The sequence below is a fragment of the Symphalangus syndactylus genome, chromosome 10, assembly GCF_028878055.3.
Source record: "Symphalangus syndactylus isolate Jambi chromosome 10, NHGRI_mSymSyn1-v2.1_pri, whole genome shotgun sequence".
NCBI classification, from domain to species: domain Eukaryota; kingdom Metazoa; phylum Chordata; class Mammalia; order Primates; family Hylobatidae; genus Symphalangus; species Symphalangus syndactylus.
Genome location: NC_072432.2, coordinates 101,819,391 through 101,842,937, shown reverse-complemented (window position 1 = coordinate 101,842,937; position 23,547 = coordinate 101,819,391). Strand labels below are relative to the sequence as shown.

Below are 23,547 nucleotides of genomic sequence, written 5' to 3'. Positions count from 1 at the left end.
ACACATATTTAAACATGAAGGAATAGACTTGCGACTTTTAAGCGCAAACAATGGGTGGAAATGGACAGAAACTGCCTCCGTGCCCACTTGCAGCGGACTACATAGCCCTGGCAGACAGGCAGTTGCTTCAAACAAGCGCCCTCCAAGGGCGTAAGCTAGAGGGGCGGGGGCGGGTGCTTTCCCGTGGACCCTCCCACCTCGCGGGTAGAGGAAGTCCTTCAGTTCAGGCACAACCCTGAGCGCCCCCCGCAGTCTCCAACTACGGCGCCAGTCAGGTTGTGGGGTGGGGGCGGCGGAGAGCGCAGGCGCAGAGTCCGCGCCGGCGGCGCCCCTCTGCCTCCGCACTACCCCGGGCAGCGCCTGCCTCGATTTTCCCAGGCGAGTGCACACCCGCGTCAGTCGCCTCCGGGGGCACCTTCCTCGCCGCGACACGCAGGTAACCGGGCCCCGGGAGCCGGTCGGCGGCGGGGGACTGGGACCTTGATCCTGCCTGCCCGGCCGCCCGACAGGGGAATGAGAGCGGACCCCGAAGTCCACACACCCGCGTTTAGCCACCACACCTAAGGGGCAGAACAGTCTTTTTGGGTAAGGGCCGGGCTGGGGGCGACGCGCCCCACCCACTTTGCAGACTTCGGGGTGCTCTGCACGACGCCTGAAAGGCCGCGGGGCCCGCATTTCTCTGCGCTGCCCTCCTGGAGAACCGGGACACGGGGACGGGAGGGCCAGCATCGGCTACGGCCCGGTTTCCCGTTTCTTTCCGCTGTCGCGTGTCTGGGCCCTCCGGCAGCGTCCATGATGAAGGCCAGGGGCTGTTGCTTTCCTCTCGCCCAGTAGCCCACCCAAGCAAGGGGTGAGTCACTGTGGCGTCATATGGGATCAATTTCAAATACAAGTTTTAAAAAATGCTGGATGATTTTAGAAATATGGCCAAGAATTTGTATTTTCCATTACTCTCTTGTCTCATGTCCATGACTCTTGAACGCCAGTCTGTGGGCGCTGAGATTTTCGTGGTACATCGACGGTTTGTAGAAGTCTTTTCCCAAGGGAAGACGAGGGCAAAGGTTAGTGAGGAAGGGCCTGGTCACGGCCGAGAGTGGCGGAGGAGGCTCAGGGCAAGTACGCACAGCCTCCAGCAGCCACGGGGAGGAAAAGGCGAATCTTTCCTCACAGTACTCTGGGCTCTGTAGAATTTCTACGCCACGTGCGCCCATTTGGCCTCATTTGAGAGGAGGAGAGGGAAGAAGGGTAGCGCGGGCCGTCAGGAAGGAGACTCGTGTTGCGGCGGATGAAGGCTCAGCGCGGACCTGCATCTCGGGCCAGGTTTTCACCCGGCTCCGCGAGGAGCGGGCGGAAAGCTCGTGTCCGAGTGACGATCGAGGGCCCGGAGATAGTAACGCCCCGGGTCCAGAGGGCTGGTGGTAGCTTCGGAGGAGCGATCTTCCTCCGCGGGAAAGGACTTGGATCAGGCTTGCCTATGTCCGTGGTGCTGAAGTGCCTCGCGCGCCCTCGTCGACTGACTTCCTGGGCCGCGGCCTGCGTTGCCCTTCTCCTCTGCACCTTTGTCAAAAATAGCCCATCTCCACGGCTGATGGCCAGAGTGGAGCAGGCCCAACACTGAAACTCTTTTCAGACAAGTTGAGGCTGGTTTCCTGAGCATAACATGAAAGCAAATGTGGCTTGCCTTGGAGGTACAGATAAGCATATGAATAACAGATTTTATTACCTATGAGAAAGTACACACCATGAGCATAAACAGGAATTCTCACATATATTTATGAAAGATACAGGTATGTGCATTTACACACCTAACACACATGCAAATACACCCATCTCTTTTGAAAACCATTATACACTACAAGCCACACATTTTTTTAGAGCTTTTGTAATCCATCTTTATTTTTTGACACTTCAAGTAAATGTGAACTCTGCAGAACCATTTATTTTCATAATCATCTGTTCCAAAGGCACAGAGCCTGTGGATTGAAGTGTTTGGTATTTGGCTGAGCAATTAAGTATTTACACTCATTTAAATTCCAGAACAACGTCTAGGAAGATGTAAAATTGATACCAAAAAAATTCCTTAAAGCTTAAGGAAAATGAATTAATGTAAATTTTAATAAGAACAACATATAAATAATCTTATAGAAATTTATAATCTGAACATATGACTAAAATGTATCATAATGGAGACAATTTTAAATATATTAGTGGTATGTGGTTTTTGTGAAGTTCTTAAAGTTTACATTTGTATTTTTCAAAAACACTGGTATTGTTTTTTCCTTAAAAAATATATGCTCATTATAAGAATTTTAGGTAATAGAGAAATGCATAAACATAGAAAACCATTGTAAACAGATTTTCATTTAGATGAACATACATACATTTTAAATGGACCAATCCTCTATTGGTTGCATTTTTGCTATATAATTTATAATTAATGTCTTTCAAGCCAATACATATAAAACTAGGTCATCATTATTAAGGGTTGCATAATATTGATCTGTGTGGATAGAATGTAAGTTATTTAAACAATCCCATAATAATGAACATTTATGTCCAATTTTTTAGACTTTAAAAAAATTATTGTGGAAAGAATATGTAACATGAGATCTGTCCTCTGAACAAAAAAAAATTTTTTTTTGAGACATTGTCTCGCTTGTTGCCCAGACTGGAGTGCAGTGGCGTGCTCTCCGCTCACTGCAACCTCTGCCTCACAGGTTCAAGGGATTCTCCTGCCTCAGCCTCTTGAGTAGCTGGCCACCGCACTCAGCTAGTTTTTATATTTTTAGTAGAGACGGGGTTTTACCATGTTGGCCAGGCTGGTCTTGAACTCCTGTCCTCAGGTTATCTGCCTGCCTCGGCCTCCCAAAGTGCCAGGATTAACAGGCGTGTGCCACTGCACCCGGGCCTGTCTTCTTAACAAAATTTTAAGTGTATAATACATTATTGTTGATATATATTGTTGATAGGTGCAATGCTGTATAGCAGATCTTTAGAGCTTGTGCATCTTGCTTAACTGAGACTTTATGCCTGTTGATTAGTAACTCCTGATTTTGCCCTGCCCTCCAGTCCCTGGAAACCACCATTCTACTCCTTGATTCTATGACTTTGACTACTTCATTTTTATTTTTATTTATTTTAACTTTTAATTTTTGTTGGTACATAGGTATATATATATTTATGGGGTACATGAGATGTTTTGATATAGGGATGCAACATGTTTAATAATCACATCATGGTAAATGGGGTATCCATCCCCTCGAGCATTTATCCTTTGTTTTTATAAACAATCCAACTATATTCTTCTAATGATTTTAAAACGTACAATTAAATTATTCATGACTATAGTCATCCTGTTGTGCTATCAAATACTAGGTGTTATTCATTCTTTCTACTTTTTGTATCCATTAACCATCCCCAGTTTTCCCCACAACCCAAACCCTCTCCCACTACCCTTCCCAGCTCTGGTAACCACCATCCTTCTACTCTTTTTTCTTTTTTTGAGATTGAGTCTTGCTCTTGTTGCCTAGGCTGGAAGCTGGAGTGTAGTGGCATGATCTCAGCTCACTGCAACCTCTGCCTTCTGGGTTCAAGCGATTCTCCTGCCTTAGCCTCCCAAGTAGCTAGGATTACAGGTGCCCACCACCACACCCGGCTAATTTTTGTATTTTTAGTAGAGATGGGGTTTCACCATGTTGGCCAAGCTGGTCTCGAACTCCTGCCCTCAGGTGATCTGGCTTCCTTGGCCTCCCAAAGTGCTGGGATTACAGGCGTGAGCCACCGTGCCCAGCCTGCTCTCTATCTCCAGGAGTTCAGTTTTTTTGATTTTTAGATCCCACAGATAAGTGAAAACACGTGAAGTTTGTCTCTCTGTGCCTGGCTTATTTCACTTAACATGATGACCTTCAGTTCCATCCATGTTGTTGCACATAACAGGATCTCATTCTTTTTTATGCCTAAATAGTACTCCATTGTATGTAAATATCTGTTGATGGACACTTAAGTTGCTTCCAAATCTTGGCTATTGTGAACAGTGCTGCAACAAACATGGGAATGCAGATAACTCTTTGATATACTGATTCCCTTTCTTTTGGTTATATACCCAGCAGTGGGATTGCTGGATTGTATGGTAGCTCTATTTTTAGTTTTTTTGAGGCACCTCCAAACTGTTCTTCATAGTAGTTGCACTAATTAATATTCTCACCAACAATGTGTGAGAGTTCCCTTTCTCCACATCCTTGCCAGCTTTTGTTATTGCCTGGCTTTTGGATAAAAGCCATTTTAACTGGAGTGAGATGATATCTCATTGTAGTTTTGATTTGCATTTTTCTGATGATCAATGATGTTGAGCACCTTTTCATATACCTGTTTGCTATTTGTATGTCTTCTTTTGAGAAATGTCTTTTCACATCTTTTGCCCATTTAAAAATTGGATGATTAGATTTATTCTGATAGTTATTTGCCATTCCTTATATATTCTGGTTATTAATCCCTTGTCAGATGGGTATTTTGCAAATATTTTCTCCCATTCTGTGGGTTGTCTTTTCACTTTGTTGACTGTTTCCTTTGCTGTGCAGAAGCTTTTAAACTTGATGTGACCCCGTTTATTCATTTTTGCTTTGGTTGCCTATGCTGGTGGGGCATTACTCAAGAAATTTTTGCCCAGAACAATGTCCTGGAGAAAATTTCCCCAAGTTTTCTTGAAGTAGTTTTATAGTTTGAAGACTTACATTTGAGTCTTTATTCCATTTTGATTTGATTTTTCTTTTTCTTTTTTTTTTTTTTGAGATGGAATCTCCCTCTGTCACTCAGGCTGGAGTGCAGTGAGTGCAGTGGCTTGATCTCTGCTCACTGCAACTGCCGCCTCCCAGGTTCAAACAATTCTCCTGCCTCAGCCTCCTGAGTAGCTGGGATTACAGGCGTGCACCACCACACCTGGCTAATTTTTTTTTTTTTTTTTTTTGTATTTTTAGTAGAGACAGGGTTTCAGCATGTTGGTTAGGCTGGTCTCGAACTCCTGACCTTGTGATCCACCCGCCTCAGCCTCCCAAAGTGCTGGGATTACAGGCTGATTTGATTTTTCTATGTGGTGAGTGATAGGGGTCTAGTTTCATTATTCTGCATATGAATATTGTTTTCCCAATATCATTTATTGAAGAGACTGTCCTTTCTCCAGTGTATGTTCCTGGCACCTTTGTGGAAAATGAGTTTACTGTAGCTGTATGGATTTGCTTCTGGGTTCTCTATTCTGTTTCATGGGTCTATGTATCTGTTTTTATGCCAGTATCATGCTGTTTTGGTTACTATAGCTCTGTAGTATAATTTGAAGTCAGGTAATGTGATTCCTCCAGTTTTTTTGTTTTTGTTCAGGATAACTTTGGCTATTCTGGGTCTTTTGTGGTTCCATATAAATTTTAGGATTTTTTTTTTTCTATTTCTGTGAAGAATGTCATTGCTATTTTAACAGGAATTTCATTGAATCTATAGATTGCTTTGGGTAGTATAGACAGTTTAACAGTTATATTGATTCTTCCAATCCATGAACATGAAATATTTTTCCATTTTTTGGTGTCCTCTTAAATTTCTTTCACAAATGTTTTATAGTTTTCTTTGTAGAGATCTTTCACGTCTTTGGTTAAGTTAATGCTTAGGTATTTAATTTGATTTGTGGCTATTGTAAATGGGTTACTTTTTTGATTTCCCTTTCAGATTGTTCACTGTTGGCATATAGAAATGCTGCTGACTTTTGTATGTTGATTTTGTGTCCTGCAACTTTACTGAATTTGTTTATCTGTAAACAATAGTTTACTAATAAATTCTAAAGTTCTAACAGTTTTTTGGCGGAGTCTTTAGGTTTTTCCAAATATAAGATCATATCATTTGCAAACAAGGACAATTTGTCATCTGCTTTTCCAGTTTGGATGTCCTTTATTTCTTGCTTTTTTTAAAAAAATTATACTTTAAGTTCTAGGGTACATACGCACAATGTGCAGGTTTGTTACATAGGTATACGTGTGCCATGTTTGTTTGCTGCACCCATCAACTCGTCGTTTACATTAGATATTTCTCCTAATGTTATCCCTCCCCCAGCCCCCGACTCCCCACCTACTGGTCCTGGTGTGTGATGTTCCTCATCCTGTGTCCATGTGTTCTCGTTGTTCAACTCCCACCTATGAGTGAAAACATGCGGTGTTTGGTTTTCTGACCTGGTGATAGTTTGCTTAGAATGATGATTTCCAGCTTCATCTATGTCCCTGCAAAGGTGGATGTCCTTTATTTCTTTATGTTATCTGATTGCTGTAGCTAGGACTTCCAGTACTGTCTTGAATAACATTGGTGAAAGTGGCCATCCTTTTTCTAGATCTTGAAGGAAAGGCTTTCAGTTTTTCCCCATTCAATACGATACTAGCTGTGGGTCTATCGTATATGACTTTTTTTTTTTTTTTTTTTGAGACAGAGTCTTGCTCTGTTGTTCTGGCTGGAGTGCAGTGGTGCCATCTTGGCTCACTGTAACCTCTGCCTCCTAGGTTCAAGCAATTCTCATGCTTCAGCCTCCCAGGCAGCTGGGACTACAGGCATGCACCACCATGCCAGGCTAATTTTTTGTATTTTTAGTAGAGGCAAGGTTTTGCCGTGTTGGCCAGGCTGGTCTCAAACTCCTGGCCTCAAGTGACCCGCCCCCTCAGGCTCCCAAAGTGCTGGGATTACAGGCATGAGCCACCATGCCCAGCCATATATGGCTTTTATTATGTTGGGATATGTTCCTTCTGTGCCCAGTTTTTTGAGGATTTTTATCATGAAGGGATGTTGAATTTTATCAAGTGCTTTCTCAGCATTAATTGAAATGATTATATGGTTTTTGTTCTTTATTCTGTTGATATAATTTATCACATTGATTGATTCACACATATTGAACCATCCTTGCATCCCTGGGATAAATCCCACTTGGTCATGATGAATGACTGTTTTAATGTATTGTTGAATTTGCTTTACTAGTATTTTGTTGAGGATTTTTGCATCAGTATTCATTAGAGATATTGGCCTGTAGTTTTCTTTCTTTGATGTGTCTTTGTCTAGTTTTGGTATCAGAGTAATACTGGCCTCATAGAGTGAGTTCGGAAGTATTCTCTCCTCTATTTTTGGGAACAGTTTGAGTAGGATTAGTATTAATGCTTCCTTAAATGTTTGGTAGAATTCAGCCATCAGGTCCTGGGCTTTTCTTTTCTTTATGTTTTTTTTTTTTTTTGAGGTGGAGTCTTGCTCTGTCCCCCAGGCTGGAGTGCAGTGGTGCGATCTCGGCTCACTGCCAGCTCCACCTCCCGGGTTCACGCCATTCTCCTGCGTCAGCCTCCCGAGTAGCTGGGACTACAGGTGCCCGCCAACACGCCCGGCTAATTTTTTGTATTTTTAGTAGAGACGGGGTTTCACTGTGTTAGCCAGGATGGTCTTGATCTTCTGACCTCATGATCCGCCTGTCTTGGCCTCCCAAAGTGCTGGGATTACAGGCGTAAGCCACTGTGAGGTCCTGGGCTTTTCTTTATGGGGAGGAAAAGAACTTTAGAATTCAGTAAAGTTTCAGGATACAAAATCAACATACAAAAATCAGTAGCATTTTATTATGATTTTCATCTTGTTAACTTGTTATTGGTCTGACTAGGTTTCAAATTTCTTCATGGATCAATCTTGGTGTGTTATATGTGTCTAGGAATTTATCCATTTCCTTTGGGTTTTCCAATTTATTGGCATATAGTTGCTCATACTAGCCACAAATGATCCATTGAATTTCTGTGGTATCAGCTGTAATGTCTCCTTTTTCATCTCTAATTTTATTTTATTATTTATTTTTTTGAGATATGATCTGTCACCCAGACTGGAGTGCAGTGGTGCAATCTTGATGCACTGCAACCTCTGTCTCCCCTGGCTCAAGCAATCCTCCCACCTCAGCCTCCCAAGTAGCTGGGACCACAGGCATGCACCACCACACCTGGCTAATTTTTTATATTTTTGGTAGAGATGAGGTTTCACCATGTTGCCCAGGCTGGTCTCAAATTCCTGAGCTCAAGTGCCTGCCTCACCCTCCCAAAGTGTTAGGATTATAGGCATGAGCTACCTTGTCCAGCTGCCTCTGATTTTATTTATTTGGATCTTCTTTCTTTTTCTTAGTCTGACTAAAGGTTTGTCAACTTTGTGTATCTTTTAAAAAAACCCAACTTTTTGTTTCAGTGACCTTTTGTATTTTCATTTCAATTTCATTTATTTCTGCTCTAATCTTTATTTTCTTCTACAAAGTTTTTTTTTTTTTTTTTCTTTTAAACAGAGGCTTGCTCTGTCATGCAGGCCGGAGCACAGGGGCATGATTATAGCTCACTACAGCCTCAACCTCCTGGTGCCCAAGTGATCTTCCTACCTCAGACTCCCAAGTAGCTGGGACTACAGGTGTGCACCACCACACCCAGCTAAGTTTTGTATTTTTTACAGGGATGAGGTTTTGCCATGTCGCCCAGGCTGGTCTCAAATTCCTGGGCTCAAGCAATCTGCGGGCCTCAGCCTCTCAAATTGCTGGCCTCTTCTACTAATTTTGGGTTTGGTTTGCTCTTGCTTTTCTAATTCTTTAAGATGTGTTGTTAGGTTACGTATTTGAAGTTTTTCCTCCTTTTTTGATGTAGGCACTTACAGCCGTAAGTTTCTGTCTTTGTATTGCTTTCACTGTATCTCATATCTTTTGGTGTATTGTGTTTCCATTATCATTTGTTTCACGAAATTTCTCAATTTCCTTAATTTCTTCATTGACCTATTGGTCATTCAGGAGCATATTGCTTAATTTCCATGTGTTTGTATAGTTTCCAAAATTCTTCTTGTTATTGATTTCTAGTTTACTTGTGGTCAGAGAAGATACTTGGTATCATTTCAGGGTTTTTTTTTTTTTTTTCTTGAGACAGAGTCTTGCTCTGTCTCCCAGTCTGAAGTGCAGTGGCATGATCTCGGCTCACTGCAACTTCCACCTCCTGGGTTCAAGCCATTTTCCTGCCTCAGCCTCCCGAGTAGCTGGGACTACAGGTGCACGCCACCATGCCCAGCTAATTTTTGCATTTTCAGTAGAGATGGGGTTTCACCATGTTTGCCAGGCTGATGTCAAACTCCTGACCTCAGGTTATCTGCCCTCCTCAGCCTCCCAAAGGGTTGGGATTACAGGCGTGAGCCACCGCACCCGGCATTTTTAATATTTTAAGACTTGCTTTGTGACTTAACATGTGTTCCATCCTTGAGAATGATCCATGTGATGAGAAGAATATGTATTCTGCAGCAGTGGGATGAAATGTTCTGTAAATATCTATTAGGTCCATTTGTTCTATATTGCAGATTAAGTCAAATGTTTCTTTGTTGATTTCTGTCTGGACAATCTGTCCAATGCTGAAAGTGGGGTGTTGAAGTCTCCAGCTATTATTGTATTGAGGTCTCTCTCTTTTGCTGTAATGTTTAATTTATATATCTGGGTGCTTCAGCACTGGGTGCATATTTATTTATAGTTGTAGCCTCTTGAAGAATTGACCCTTTTATTATTATATAATGACCTTCTTTGTCTCTTCTTACAGTTTTTGTCTTGAAATCTATTTTGTCTGATATTAGTATAGATACTCTTGTCCTTTTTTGGTTTTCATTGGCATGGAATATCTTTTTCCATCCCTTTATTTTCAGTCTATTTGTATCTTTATAGGTGAAGTGTGTTTCTTGTAGGAAACAGATTCACTGGGTCTTGCTTTTTAATCCATTCAGCCAGTCTGTCTTTTGATTGGAGAATTTAGTCTGTTTACATTCAATGTTATCAATAAGTAAGGACTTCTGCCATTTTGTTATTTGTTTTCTGGTTGTTTTGTGGTCTTCTCTTCCTTTTTACCTTCCTTCTTGTCTTTTAGTGAAGATGATTTTCTCTTGTGGCATGATTTAATTTCTTGCTTTGTGTGTGTGTATCTGTTGTATGTTTTTTGACTTGAGGTTACCATGAGGCTTGCAAATACTGTCTTATAACCCATTATTTTAAACTGATGACAACAAAGATTGCATAAACATGCAAAAAACTAATAAAAACTCTACACTTTAACTTTATCCCTCTGCTTTTTAACTTTTTGTTGTTTCTCTTTACATCTATTGTACTGTCTACGTCTTGAAAAGTTATTTTTGATTGATTTATCATTTAGTCTTTCTACATAAGAGCAGTTTACACACCACAATTACAGTGTTACAATAGTCTATGTTTTTCTGTGTGCTTACTATTACCAGTGAGTTTTCTACCTTTGGATGACTTTTTTTTTTTTTAGATGGAGTCTTGCTCTGTCACCAGGCTGGAGTGCAGTGGCGCCATCTTGGCTCACTGCAACCTCTGCCTCCCGGGTTCAAGTGATTCCCCTGCCTCAGCCTCCTGAGTAGCTGGGACTTCAGGCGGCTGCCACTATGCCCGGCTAATTTTTGTATTTTTAGTAGAAACGGGGTTTCACTATATTGGCTAGGCTGGTCTGGAACTCCTGGCCTTGTGATCCGCCCGCCTCAGCCTCCCAAAGTGCTGGGATTACAGGTGTGAGCCACCACGCCTGGCCTCTTTTATATTATTTTTTATTGCTGATTAATGTTCTTTTCTTTCAGATTGAAGAACTCCCTCTAGCATTTCTTGTAGAAAAGGTCTGGTGTTGATGAAATCCCTCAACTTTTATTTGTCTGGGAAACTATTTCTCCTTCATGCTTGAAGGATATTTTCACCAGCTATACTACTCTAGGGTAAATTTTTTTTCCCCCTTGGCACTTTCAATATGTCTTGCCACTATCTCCTGGCTTGTAAGGTTTCCACTGAAAAGTCTACTGGCAGACATATGGGAGCTCCATTATATGTTATTTGTTTCTTTTCTCTTGCTGCTTTCAGGATCCTTTCTTTATCCTTGATCTTTGGGAGTTTGATTATTAAGTGCCTTGAAGTAGTCTTCTTTGGGTTAAACCTGCTTGGTGTTCTATAGCCTTCTTGTACTTGAATGTTGATCTCTTTCTCTAGGTTTGGGAAGTTCTCATATTATTTCTTTGAATAAACTTTCTACATCTATCTCTTTCTCTACCTCCTCTTTAAGGCCAATAACTTTGAGATTTGCCCTTTTGAGGCTGTTTCTAGATGTTTTAGACATACATTATTTCTTTTTTTTTTTTTTTTTTGAGATGGAGTCTCGCTCTGTCGCCAGGCTGGGGTGCAGTGGCGTGATCTCGGCTCACTGCAACCTCCGCCTCCTGGGTTCAAGTGATTCTCCTGCCTCAGCCTCCCAAATAGCTGGGATTACAGGCATACACCACCATGCCCAGCTAGTTTTTGTATTTTTTTTTTTTTTTTTTTTTGAGACAGAGTCTCGCTCTATCGCCCAAGCTGGAGTGCAGTGGTGCGATCTCGGCTCACTGCAAGCTCCACCTCCCAGGTTCACACCATTCTCCTGCCTCAGCCTCCCGAGTAGCTGGGACTACAGGCACCCGCCACCACGCCCAGCTAATGTTTTTGTATTTTTAGTAGAGACAGGGTTTCACCGTGTTAGCCAGGATGGTCTCAATCTCCTGACCTCATGATCTGCCCGCCTTGGCCTCCCAAAGTGCTGGGATTACAGGCACGAGCCACCGCGCCTGGCCTACTTTTTGTACTTTTAGTAGAGATGGGGTTTCACCATGTTGGCCAGGATGGTCTCGATCTCATGACCTGGGGATCCGCCCACCTCAGCCTCCCAAAGTGCTGGGATTACAGGCATGAGTCACCGCACACGGCCCACATCATTTCTTTTTATTCTTTTTTCTTTTTGTTCTTCTGACAGTGTATTTTCAAATAGCCCGTGTTTAATCTCAGTAATTTTTTTCTTCTGCTTTATCAATTCTGCTATTAAGAGACTCTCATGCATTCGTCAGTATGTCAATTGCATTTTTCAACTCAACACTATTTCATAGTTATATGTGCACTCAATCCACATACCTGCCATATTTACTAAATTTTGTTTAATCATTTTCTGACTGCATAAAAATCACTTGCTTTGTATCTCTCTTTTATTTAAGACCCCAAAGTATCAGCAACTTTACTGAACTCTTTTACTTTAGGAACTCAATAAAGGAAAGGAGAAACAGGTGCTTTCATTTCCCATTTATTTTGCCTCTGGTTTCTGTGTAACTCTGGCTGGCCACTGTTGTAAATGGGAGTGAAGACCCTGAAAAATGAATGAGGCTGCTGAGGAGGGTGGTGGACAACAGCCAGATACTCACATTGCTTTTTGGATTCCCTTACTTTACAGTTAGGAGATACAAGATAGAGTTAGGTTGCAGAATTGTGACAACCAAAGCTCTGCACTACAACTAATTAGATCCAGAATTAGAGGTGCTTGGTTAAGAAGGTGACTTTCTGCAAAGCATATCAGCTAAGCCAGAGGACTCATTCATTTTCCCAGCATTTGTTGAGTCTGAGCTAGGAGTTGGAGATGTTAAGAAGAAAGATAAAGACATAATGCCTTTTCTTAGAGTGGTAACACTTTATTAGGGGATACTGGTACATAGGCACCTCACAATGATACAGTATGTCAAGGATGATGACAGAGCCCTGTAGAAAGTGTTCTAGAATCCAGAGAATGAACAGATTGTTCAGTGAGAGGTTTTTCAAGTAGGTCACCAGGAAAATTGTAGGCATATGGGTGGGAATTTGCCAGAGATTGCTTTGTTGGGCATTAAGTAGCTGATAATCTCAAGTTGTAAACAAATGGCCTGGAAGGTGACAGCCTGGGTTTGAAGCCTGACTACACTATTTAGGACCTTGGTAAGCTTGGGCAAGTCACCAAACCTTGCTGAGCTTCATTTAAGTTTTTTGAAAAAAGGAGTAATATTAGTACCTACCTTGTCGGACTTGTGGGTTTAAGTGAGATAATACATGTAAAGTGCTTGAGTCTAGTCTTTTTTTTTGGCCTATTTAAAAAATTGCATGTAAATCACTCTGCACAAATAATTATTTCTGTTGTTAGAGCTCTCAAGGGTTAAAAAACTGTAAACTCTTTGTGTCTTCTGCATTTGTGTGATCATTCTTCATTTTTTTTTTTTTTTTTTTTTTTTTGAGACAGAGTCTAGCTCAGTCTGGCCTCAGTCCTCCCACCATTTTAACCACTCTCCTCAGTTTCTATACTTGGTCCTGTTCAGGGGGATTTTGTTTCCATGAAGGCAGTCTGAGATCACATCAGCTATCTGGCAATCTCATGCATTCATGATTATTCCTTCATTCAGTCAGTATTTATGAGTGCCTATGATGTGGAAGGCACCATGCTAAGACATTATGAGAGACAAGACCAAGAAGACATAGGCTTTCTCTTAAGGAACTTAAAAGTTAATGGGTAAGAAAAGATACATGGTAATAAGTGCCACAAAACAGACATAACAAGTACTATGCACATTAAAGGAAAGAAATTTTACAATTAACTATAGATTTGCTTTAACATCAGAATATGGGAGAACAAAGCAAAAGTAATGACAATTTCAGCCTAGAACTAATTTGTTTTAGGATAGCCTAAGAATTGGTAAAAAGGAGCAGTTTGAGATTTAAACTACACTAAAAGAGAAACTTCTAGATTAGAAGAATGAGCTGGGCGTGGTGGCTCACACCTGTAATCCCAGCACTTTGGGAGGCCGAGGCAGGTGGATCACGAGGTCAGGAGATTGAGACCATCCTGGCTAACACGGTGAAACCCTGTCCCTACTAAAAATACAAAAAAATTACCCAGGCATGGTGGCGGGTGCCTGTAGTCCCAGCTACTCGGGAGGCTGAGGCAGGAGAATGGCATGAATCCGGGAGGCGGAGCTTGCAGTGAGCTGAGATCGCGCCACTGCACTCCAGCCTGGGTGACAAGAGCGAGACTCTGTCTCAAAAAAAAAAAAAAAAAAAAAAAAGAATAAAACATAAGATGGTGAGAGGACTGAAAACCGTGATTATACATGGAATAATTGAAAACCCAGGGGATATTCAGTTTGGAGAAGAGGAAACCTACAGTGGGAGAACTTAGATGAGGAGGGTAGGGAACAGTAGTTCATGTTATCAAAATGTTGTTATGTGGAGGAGGGAATCAATTTGTGACCTCAGAAGACATGTATAGTAGCAGCCTCGGGAAATTACATGGAGAAAGATTTTGACTCATTGTTAAAAAGTAACTTTCTAACAATCAGGAATGACTTCCAACTGGCTGTTCTGAGAAGGAGTGTTTCCAGTCATTGTAGGTGGTCAATCAGAAACTGTACTATTTGATGGGGATGCTGGAGAGCAGTGATCCCCAACCTTTTGGGCACCAGGGACTGATTTCATGGAAGACAGTTTTTCCATGGAAGGAGTCGGCAGGGTGGAGGGTGTGTTCACGAATGGTTTCAGAATGAAGCGATTCCACTTCAGATCGTCAGGCTTTAGAGTCTCATAAGGAACATGCAACCTAGATTCCTCACATGCACAGTTCTCAATAGGGCTTGTGCTCCTATGAGAATATAATGTCGCCGTTGTTCTGACAGGAAGTGGCGCTCAGGCGGTAATGCTCGCTTGCTCTCCACTCACCTCTTGTTGTGTTGCCTAGTTCCTAACAGGCCACGGACCAGTACTAGTTCATGCACTGAGGGTTGGGCACCCCTGCTGTAGAGAGAGGATATACTTACTCTTAAAGGAATTGGAGTAGATGATCTCCAAAGTCTTTTAAACTCTCATGGTCTTTAATTCTATGTATTGTAATATATATTAATGTATATATTTAATAAAGGTTAATCATATACAATGCTATTGTATATGGTATTGTATAGTAACTGTATACAATAGCAGTGTATATGATTTACCTTTATTAAATATATGTTAATATATGTATATATTTATGTATTGCATATCCTCATTAACACTAGATTGCTTAAATTAATGAAAGGTAAAAATGGCTTTTTAAAAATTTGATCTTGGATTATTTAAAAAATATTACTAACATGTCTTGCTTGGGGACACTAGTGTATAAAACATTATATGAACAGTGTTTAAATTGCAGTAAACAAATTTACATTGTTGTTAGCATGTCAAATGCAAGTAAATACTATTTTAATTTCTTTGTTAAATCTAAAAGGAGAAAAGTGAGCCAGAGTCAACTCGTCCCAATTCAGATGAATTGTGTGTTTATTATTTATTTATTTTTGAGACGGAGTTTCACTCTTGTGGCTGAGGCTGCAGTGCAATGGTGTGATCTTGGCTCACTGCAACCTCTGCCTCCCAGGTTCAAGCGATTCTCGTGCCTCAGCCTCTTGAGTAGCTGGGATTATAGGCACCTGCCACCACACCCAGCTAAGTTTTGTATTTTTAGTAGAGGAGGAGTTTCATCATGTTGGCCAGGCTGGTCTTGAACTCCTGACCTCAGGTGATCCACCTGCCTTGGCCTCCCAAAGTTCTGGGATTACAGGTATGAGCCACTGCACCTGGCCAAATTGTGTGTTTAAAATTCAGGACTTCATCATCACCACCACCACTGTCTCACTATCACCATCATTGCTAACATATATATAGCATTTATTATGTGTCTAGCTCTGTTATAAACATACCACACATATTAACTCACGTACTTTTCCCCAAAATCCAACGAATTAAATACTGGTATTGCCATTTTCTTAACTTTTCATTTTGAAATAATTTCAAACTTACATAAAAGTTGCAAATATAGTACAACAAACTCCTGGGTAAAAGATAATTCTCTTACTATTCTTCACCCAAGTTCTCCAAATGTAAACATTTTACATTTGTTTTGCCATTCATTTTCTTTTTCTGAACCAATTGAAGGTAAGTTGCAGAGGTGATATCCAATTATCCCTAAATACTTAAGTGTTTTCCTTTAAGACAAGGACCCTCTCCTGCATAACCACAGTGTTATCACCAAAATCAGAAATTTAACATTGATATAATTTCACTGTCTAATCCACACACCACAGTCAAAATTTGTCATTTGTCCTAACAATTTCCTTTTTGAAAAAATATTTCTTACTTTTGGTCTAGAATCAAAGTCAGGATTATGAATTACATTTAGTTGTTATGTCTCTTTTTTTTTTTTGAGACGGAGTCTCGCTCTGTCACCCAGGCTGGAGTGCAGTGGCGCGATCTCGGCTCACTGCAAGCTCCGCCTCCTGGGTTCACGCCTTTCTCCTGCCTCAGCCTCTCCGAGTAGCTGGGACTACAGGCGCCCACCACCACGCCCGGCTAATTTTTTTTTGTATTTTTAGTAGAGACGGGGTTTCACTGTGGTCTTGATTTCCTGACCTCGTGATCCGCCTGCCTCGGCCTCCCAAAGTGCTGGGATTACAAGCGTGAGCCACCGCGCCCGGCCTGTTATGTCTCTTTAATCTTTAATTTGTGACATTTCCTCAATCCTTCCTTATCTTTAGTGACCTTGACATTTTTGAGTTCAGGCCTTTTTCTTTCTTTTTTTCTGTAGAGTTCCTCATTTTAGGTTTGTCTGATGTTTCTTCATGATTAGATTCAGGTGATACATTTTTTTTGGCAGGAATGTGATAGAAGTGAAATTGTATTCTTCCAAATGTATCATATTAAAAGGCACATAGTATTGACTTGTTTTTTTGCTGGTGATGTTAACTTTGATGGCTTAAGGTGGTAATTTCTCCACCGTTAAGTTATTCTCTTTCCCTTTGAATTAATAAGTATTTTGTAGGACACTTTGAGGCTATGTAAACATCTGGTTTCTTTTTTTTTTTTTTTTTTTTTTTGAGACGGAGTCTCGCTCTGTCGCCCAGGCTGGAGTGCAGTGGCGCAATCTCGGCTCACTGCAAGCTCCGCCTCCCGGGTTCACGCCATTCTCCTGCCTCAGCCTCTCCGAGTAGCTGGGACTACAGGCGCCCGCCACCACGCCCGGCTACTTTTTTGTATTTTTAGTAGAGACGGGGTTTCACCGTGGTCTCGATCTCCTGACCTCGTGATCCGCCCGCCTCGGCCTCCCAAAGTGCTGGGATTACAAGCGTGAGCCACCACGCCCGGCAACATCTGGTTTCTTAACAAACTTTCACTTGCTTATTTTATGATTCTTGCATAAATTGTTACTAGGATGATTGCCAAATTGTAGTTTTTCCAATTACAACATTTGTTTCCATTTACTAGTTGGGATTCTATTGTACAGAAGTTTTTTCCTCTCCCTTCTTATTGGCTTATTTCCATCAGCGTGGACTTGTGGATTTCTATTTTATCCAATAGATTATAAGCCATTACTATCACTATTGGTTTTGATGCTGAAAATGCTCCAGTTCCAGCCATTGGGATACCCTTCAAGCCAGCTCCTGTGTGCTTTTGGCATCTCTGTATCATTCTGAGAGTACTTTTTTGGGGTGCAAGACATTTCAGGCTCTTGTGGTATTTTTTCTGCCACAATCATTGCAGTTATTTCATTAGCTGTTTCTCCACTGAGCTCTGGTTCCTTTTACTTGAGAATGGATTTTTAGAACCAAGATCTGGATGCTAGGTGTGGTCATTGCTACTGGAGTGTTATTGTTTTTAGGCCATTTTAGCAGATGGAGCTAGGAAATTCACATACACACACACACCCCATATGTATTTCTATATCTTTCTGTCCATTTATATTAAAACTCATGAATTTACTCCAATATCTCTAGCTCTACTCCAACACTACAGGGTTCATTCTAGTCTTCACCCTTATTCTATTTGTAACTTCCTTCTCTCTTGGTAAAAAAATCTGGCTTCCATTATCCTCGATATATTTAACTATTTACTTATTCTTCTTTTATGTAACCAATCTCCTGACCTCACAGGCCACCTCCTTGGCCCCAATTCTTCCTCAGACTCAGGCCTGCTTATCCCACCAGTCTCTTCCCAACATAAATTAAACAACTAGAAAGTTGTGGAGCAGAAATTCAAACCTCAGTGCTGTAATTACTTGACAGAGAGCCCTTTATTAGGTCTTCAACACCAATGGAGTTGATTTGTGAAACAGCTTCTGTGAAAATGTTCATGGAAAAAAGGCCCTTGGGCTAATGAGATGAAGATTTATCCAGGCAGAGTGTCAGCCCCAGAGATGTTCCTTCCATAAGAAACTTGGGAGCATCAAGCCAAATGCTACTACCTACCAAGAACCACAGCAAGGGGATTCTCCAAAATTGGTGAGGTTCAGGGACCAGACAGCCAGCACCACCAGTGCCATAAATATCACACTGTGTTTTATCTTATCAAGAGTACATTTCATTAAGATGTAAACATATTACTTTGCTATATTTCCATAGAGGGAAATACTGCTTTTATTACAGATTCTTAGATTGAAATTCTAGGAGATGGATGATGGTGTCTCCTCTTTTAGTGCTGACTTCATTTCCTGGTCCAGAAGATTAGAAATCTGTTCATGTTTTAGAGAACAGCATGAGGTCCATCTGTTCAGGTCAGAATTTTCCAAATTAACATAAAGATTTATGGGGTGGTAGCTTATGTAAGAAAAGCCAAAGGTAATTATATTCTTTGCTGCCATTTGGAACCTACATTGTTTTTGGTTAGTAATGAAAATATACTAGTATATATCTACACACACACAACACACACACATACACACACACAAATTCTTTCAAACACTATGATAAAGTCATCCTCTTCAGTTTGTATAATATTTCACCTCTGTTTTGGTTTAGGCACCAGACACCATCCATTCAAATTTTCTCTGTAATGTGGTCTGTTTATGTACAGTTTTCCTTCCAACAGAAGGCACAGAAATAAAAGAGCTACAATTGGCTTCTTGGGTGACTATTTTAGTGTGATTGAAATACAGAGTAATGATTTTTTTCCTCTAATGAAAATAGCTTGATTTTTTTTCTGATTTCAAAGGAAATATATACTTATATGAAAAATAGAAAAGAGAGAAAATACCATATAATTGAATTTCCGCCATTTGCAAGGATAAATAGAATCACATCATGAATACTCATTGACATCTTTCTTTTTACTCAGCAATATGACATGAGGGTTTTCTTATGTAAATATATATACATATAAATTACCCTTTTAGATGGCTGCATATTACATTAATGATTTTCTTTAACCAGCATCCGATTAATGAGAAGTTTATTTCCAATTTTTCATTGTATAAAGAAAGCCATGATGAATATTCTTGCATACACATCTTTAAATACTTTACTGGTGACGATCTTAGGATATATCCCTGAAAACAGCATTGCTGGGTCAAAGAGTTCACATATTTTAAATTTCGACACCACATGTTCCTAGTACAATTAACTCTTTTTTTTTTTTTTTTTTTTTGAGGCAAGGTCTTGCTCTGTCACCCAGGCAGGAGTGCAGTGGTACAATCTTGGCTCACTGCAACCTCTGCTACCTGGCTCAAGCAATCCTCCAGCCTCAGCCTCCCATGTGTACAGCTGGGGCTACAGGCGGGAGTCACCATGCCCAGCTCATTTTTGTATTTTTTTTGTAGAGATGGGTTTTTGCCGTGTTGCCTAGGCTGGTCTCAAATCTCCTGAGCTCAAAGTGATCTGCCTCCCAAAGTGTTAGGATTACAGGCGTGAGCCACTGTGCCTGGCCATAAAATTAACTCTTGATGAGGTGAATTACAGTATGTATATTCTTTATATATAATGTCCCTGTCAATGACAGAACTTGGTAAAGTCTCTTTTCAGCTTTGCAGTAGCATATATATATATATATATATATATATATATATATATATATATATATAATGCACACACAACGTGTGTGTGTGTGTGCTTGTGCATGCATGATCTCCTACAGACATTAAAGGAGTGTAGTGATTTTAATAAATCTAGGTGTGCTACTTAACCAATCAGGTGTTGTTAGGTTTATTCAAAATTTGACATATGGTTTGGTCTGAAACGATGGCATCTGGTAACCATTTCTTAACGTTGATTTTAATGAAATATGGTATATGGGAAGAGGTGACTGAGTTGTAATTTTAGTGAGTGGTATCTATAGTGTGAAGAATCAATGATGTCAATAGTATGAAGAATCAGTTATGATTAAGCCAAACCAAATTTGTAAAATTTTGAACTGATTCATTTGGTATATTTTTAAGTTTTGGCCTCAAGAAGGAGTTCAGGCTTGGCTTTTTTGTGGATAAATAGTAGCAAAAACAGGACAAATGTGAGCATGTGGTGCATGTAGTGTTTGAAAGATTTGATAGTAGATTCTGTTGATCCTGGGGTGTTCTTTTTTTGTTCAGGAACTGATGCATATCCTGGGCAGTTGGAAGCCTTCTTTAAACTCAGCTGGGCTGCTCTGATGATCTCTCAAGAGTTAGGTAAATTACAAACAACCAAGAAGTACAACTTTAACATGCATATTGGAACAGCCCAGTAATTTTACATTTAATTAGCATCTAACCTAATTGGGTATTTAACCATTTAAATAGAAATATAAAAAATCATGGAAATAGAAAAGGATCATTTTATTCCTGCTTCTCCCCCTTCTAGTGATGGCTCCTTCCTACCCTTAACAGCTTCACCCAGCACAGCTGAATTTAAAGCTGCTGACTCACAGGAAGGTGATTCTGCTTTTTTTTTTTTTTTTTTTTTTAACAGAAGGAAAGTTAAGTGGTAGATGATAAATATGTGTTCATTGAGGATGGCATATTTTATGCAAATTGATAAATCCACTGATTCAAAGATTAGAAAGGCTCTTTCCTGGAAAGGGAAGTATCGATTATAAATGCTGAGGACTTGCATACTTGCATTCTAGGAAGTTCTTAGCTGCCAGCCGACACATTCATCACCAAGTGCCAGAATGGATTTTAAAATGTCACAACACAAATTGCTCTGCTCAAAATCAGGCACCATCATAGTCACACAAGCCAAACCAACTTGCTTGTTTAAAAGTGCCACATAAAGTTTTTTTTTTCAACCTCAGTTAACCTTTTCCTTTCCTGGTATGCCTGGTTCATTACAGTCTCCTAAAGTCATGAACCATGACTGAGTAGAGAGAGGCCAGGCTTCTCCCTTTGACTTTGCCTATACGGCAACTAACTGGTCCAGGTGCTTTCAAACTGATGGTAAGACTAAATGTTTAGTCCAGCTCTAACCAGACTGATAACTCTCACCCCTACCTTTTCCCCCATACCTTCTGCTCTTATTTATTTCTTTTGTTTTTCTCAATCTTTTCCCTCCCAGAGCCAGCTGTTGACTTCTAGAAGCTACTGCATAGCTGATAAGCCCCTGACTATTCCTTCCCTAATTTTCTGCTTTAGAACTGTCAGTGGAGTGTCCAGTTCAAACCTGGGTTAGCCCTCCTGTTTGATGCTTCTCTTAGTAGCCCCTACCTCAATACCATCAGATCTGTCTTCTTACCTCCCCTCATCTCCAAGTCCCTTAGCTGTAATTTCCACCCCCTTCTATAACCCAGACTGACACAGCCCGGCAAAATTCTCAGGTCTGTCTACCATTCTCCTATAGCCTAGTTCAGCCCAAAATTTCTTAGTCCCCTTAAATCACATTCTACCTTGCTCCTCCCAACATGGCCCACTCAGGAATCCAGTATCCATTACTTTTCCTAGTCCAACTAAGCAGCCTTCATCCCCAATCTGATTGGTTGGGGGGATTGCCACATCTTCAGCTTCAGTGTATCTTCCCTCTTGGGAAGCTTCTGCTTTTTAACCCAAAATAAGGGTTCTCTTGTACCCAGGTAGCCCTCTTTTAAGCTGATTTTGGCTAGCATGCCAAGGAGCTTATCATTCAGCCTAGTGTGCCCAGATTTTTTTCTAGCCTGAAATGAGTGAGCTGTCATCCAGTTCTGGCACTCTTGTGCTTCCGTCAGTACTGTAGGGAGTCATCCTCAAAGAGGATTATCGCCACTGACCTGTCACCAGAAAGGCACAGTGATGATGATAAATTTGGACTGATTCATCCATATTCTTCCCCTGGTTATTGCCCTTTTCTTTCTTCCTCCTCCTCTTCCTCCCTTCCCTCCCTCCCTCTCTCTCTCCCTTCCTTCTCCTCCTCTTTTTCTCTCTTTTCCTTCCCTCCTTCCTTCCTTCCTTCCTTCCTTCCTTCCTTCCTTCCTTCCTTCCTTCCTTTCCTTCCTCCCTCCCTCCCTCCCTCCCTCCGTCTCTCTTCTTTCTTTCTTTCTCTCCCTCTTTTTCTTTTCTTTCGACAGAGTCTCGCTCTGTCATCCAGGCTGAAGTGCAGTGGCGTGATCTCGGCTCACTGCAACCTCTGCCTCCCTGGTTCAAGCGATTCTCCTGCCTCAGCCTCCCTGGTAGCTGGGACTATAAGCGTATTCCACCACGCCTGGCTAATTTTTTATTTTTAGTAGAAATGGGGTTTCACCATGTTGGTCAGGCTGGTCTCGAACTCCTGACCTCAGGTGATCTGCCCGTCTGAGCCTCCCAAAGTGCTGGGATTACAGACATGAGCCACTGTGCCTGGCCCTTTTTTTTTTTTTTTTTTTGAGATAGGGTCTCACTCTGTTGCCCAGGCTGGAGTACAGTGGTGCGATTTTGTTTTTTTTTTTTTAAGGGACGGTTTCGCCATTTTGCCCTTGAACTCCTGAGCTCAAAGTGATCTGCCAGCTTCAGCCTCCTAAAGTGCTGGGATTGCAGGCATGAACCACCATGCCCCACCCCTACCCTGGTTCTTCTAAGCAAGAGGATGCATTTGCAAGATGGTTGGCAGAGTCAGGAGTGCAGTCAGTGGCTATGGAAACAAAAGTTAGTTGTTGCTATGGTAATACAGAGCTGCACCCTATCTAAAGGATGGACACAACACCAAAACTAGATTCCGGAATGTAACAAACTTATCATTCATCAGACTCTCAAAGTAAATTTTTTTCTCAAGAACAACAAGCTCATGGATAGAATGAAGGACTTCATATCCTACTAATTTTTGAGTCAGATATCAGTTCCCTACTGGCCAATAATGTGAATATAAATATCAGAGTCCAGCCGGGCACGGTGGCTCAGGCGGCCGAGGTGGGTGAATCACCTGAGGTCGGGAGTTCGAGACCAGCCTGACTAACATGGAGAAACCCCGTCTCTACTAAAAATATAAAAAAATTAGCCGGGCATGGTGGCGTGTGCCTGTAATCTCAGCTACTCAGGAGGCTGAGGCAGGAGAATCGCTTGAACCCAGGAGGCGGAGGTTGCGGTGAGCCGGCATGGTGCCATTGCACTCCAGCCTGGGCAACAAGAGTGAAACTCCGCCTCAAAAAAAAAAAAAAAAAATCAGAGTCCATTCCCAAGGATCCCCAAAATAACATTTTTAGCATAAATACCTAAGAGTCACCCTCAGACAGTCATGTCCACAAATTGTGTGGAAAAACCCGTTTATATTCAATTCGAAGTCTAAAATTATATCCTTTTTACTCTGAAAAATCTAAAACGTGGAAGAGAATCACTTCTGACTAGTACAAACAAAAAGTAATAAGCAATCATTTTAATACAGGATTTAATAAGTTCTCTTAATATTTCTGATATTCAGATGACTACTTTGAAGTATTTTGAAATAAAGATACTTTCCATATTTCATAAAGCTACT

General features: G+C 41.1%; 1 protein-coding gene across 6 annotated transcripts in view; it reads left to right on the top strand.

Annotated features, from left to right (window-relative positions):
• The first annotated feature begins 212 nt into the window (after positions 1–212).
• The window catches only part of SLC35G2 (solute carrier family 35 member G2), a 37,795-nt gene continuing 14,460 nt past the window's right edge, over positions 213–23,547 (top strand). For 2 of the 6 annotated variants that reach the window (XM_063611319.1, XM_055295309.2), the window contains exon 1: positions 891–1,688. In XM_063611319.1, the coding sequence (XP_063467389.1) occupies positions 1,671–1,688 (18 nt within the window). In that variant the 5' untranslated portion in view covers positions 891–1,670. Of the gene's footprint in view, positions 851–890; positions 1,689–12,577; positions 12,815–23,547 lie in introns of those variants that run through there. The other 4 variants (XM_055295308.2, XM_055295307.2, XM_055295306.2 and 1 more) reach the window with 4 other exon arrangements.